At 27.8% G+C, this 2,500-nt stretch overlaps 1 protein-coding gene across 1 annotated transcript in view; it reads left to right on the plus strand.

The window, feature by feature from the left end:
- vclb (vinculin b) overlaps positions 1-2,500 on the plus strand; it is a 33,950-nt gene that overhangs the window by 20,708 nt on the left and 10,742 nt on the right. Inside the window, 2 exon segments of the mRNA XM_043231204.1 lie at positions 315-468; positions 1,609-1,784. Of these exon segments, the coding sequence (XP_043087139.1) occupies positions 315-468; positions 1,609-1,784 (330 nt within the window).

Here is a 2,500-nt window from a genome sequence, read left to right on the forward strand (position 1 = left end):
GCTATTTAAAATATTTAACAAAATAATATATTTAAGTGAACTATATTTATATTGCAAATAATATTTAAACAAGTATTGTTTATAATTGTATAAAAATATTTCTATAATTAAATATTGTGAATGTTAAACATGATAATATACAAAAAAAAGGATTCCTGTATTGCTTATAAAAATGAATTCCAATAATATGTTTTTATAGCAGAATTGTTTAGAATATCTGCATAGGTTTTGTATTATTAATCTAGTTAAGTGTTAAGTAATATTAAACGTACGCCTGTTCATCCACAGTTTGTGAATGTGTGTGTCCTGCGCAGGGGTCAGGGGTCGAGTCCGGTGGCCATGCAGAAAGCCCAGCAGGTGTCTCAGGGTCTGGACGTCCTGACAGGGAAAGTGGAAAATGCGGCACGTAAACTAGAGGCCATGACCGGCTCCAAACAAGCCATAGCCAAGAAGATAGACGCCGCTCAGGTGAGCGCTTCGCTTTATGTGTTTATACATGCATTTTACCTCCTGTCGTCTAAAAGTGACCATTAACTTCTATGTGCTTTAAAGAATTAAACTGCTCATATTTCATGCGTATTATCTCTGTATAGAGCGAAGCAGTGTTGGGGCGAAACTAGTTACATGTAACCTTTATTACTAAATAAATGTCATTGCAATGTGTTACTGTTACTGAAAAAAACAACAACGTGTAATTAAATCCAGATTTGATTGACTTCTCTCATGAATCGCATTGAAATGGCCTGCTTTAAAACATGAGACACTGATGTTTAGTTATTATTAGACTGTTTTCCGATGCTGCATGATACGTTAAACCCATTTAAAAAAATCATAATTAAACATAATTGTGAATTCACAAACGCTATGATTTCATTAAATATTATATTCTATTGCTTTAATCTGACGTAACCCGTACACATGTAAGTAATTGAGGTCAATCGTTTTTTTAAAAAGCATCACGGTTTCAAAATAAAAGCTCAAGCCCTTGATGTCCACATAGTAATTAAATTACAGTGGCTTTGGCATTTCTGTCGCTTTAGTTGAACTAATTGGTATTGCCTCATTGTTATTATATATGTATTTTAAATCATTTTAAAGCTATTGTTCACATACATTTGATTTATTACTGAAAAAATATATATATAAAAATTAATTATAAAATTATATATATATATATATATATATATATATATATATATATATATATATATATATATATATATATATATATATATATATATATAATTTATACACACACACACAAATTTTTAAATATAAAATAAATATATAAAATAAATTTTTATTTTTAAATACCACTTCTAAATAAACAAATATTAACTCATAATTAATAAATACACTTATTAAATAGTGTTTTCCTATATTAAAATATAATATAAAGTATAAAATTTAAATAAAATATAAAGTAAAATTTGTTATTTTTTTGTGGGAAATTAACCATTTTGATTCGTCTATTAATCCCTAAATGAGTCTATAGATGAATCTGAATTGAAAACAGCCCTTTCATGATCTTTATTGAAGTGCGGCAGGATTTTGAAAGCGCTGAGTTCTAGTGTGTGTGTGTGTTTTTTGGTGTTTTGTGAACGACAGAGCTGGCTGGCGGATCCTCACGGCGGTCCCGAGGGAGAGGAGAACATCAGGGCTCTTCTGGGAGAAGCCAGGAAGATCGCCGATCTCTGCGAAGATCCCAAGGAGCGAGAGGATATCCTGCGCAGCATGGGCGAGATCGCCGGCCTCACCGCCAAGCTGTCCGAGCTCAAGAGAGCGTACGTATCTGGATTAGCGTCTTTCCGTTCCTGTCCACGCGAGGAAACCCGCTTTTCCATTGTTCTGCTGTTTGTGTCCGTATATCTGAGTCGGATGATGTGAAAGGCAAAAAGCTTTCTATTAGGTTTTCTGCCCAAATAATAACTAAAAAAAAAGAAGAAAAAAATAATTGTTTAAATGCATTTATTATTTTTGAATTATAATATTATATATATATTTAATAACCAATTATTATTAATTAATTTATTGTTATTATTATTATTATTATTATTATTATTATTATTTATTAAAAATGAATATTTATTTCAATTTGATATTTTTATAAAATTTGTATTAATTATTTATAAATTAATATTGATATTATTAAATACGACTATATTTTACATTGCAATAGTGTTATTATTATAATAATATATTTATTTAATTTTTAAACAATAAAATTGTATTAAACATTATGTAATAATTGTTATCACTAATAATAAATACTAATTGTTTATTTTGCTATAGTAACATTTATTTAATTTGCATAGTATTGGTGCGTAATAAACTAAGCAATAATTGAATTAATAATCTACTTTTTTTTTCTTTTTTTTTATATTACAATGGTATCAAAATGTAATAAGTTAATAAATAAATAAAATATTTTAATAATAGTAATCATACTTGTACATTTTATTATTTTTATTAAATGCAATTTATTTATTTTTTTTACAGT

The sequence above is a fragment of the Puntigrus tetrazona genome, unplaced genomic scaffold (genome assembly GCF_018831695.1).
Source record: "Puntigrus tetrazona isolate hp1 unplaced genomic scaffold, ASM1883169v1 S000000283, whole genome shotgun sequence".
In the NCBI taxonomy this organism is placed as follows: Eukaryota; Metazoa; Chordata; class Actinopteri; order Cypriniformes; family Cyprinidae; genus Puntigrus; species Puntigrus tetrazona.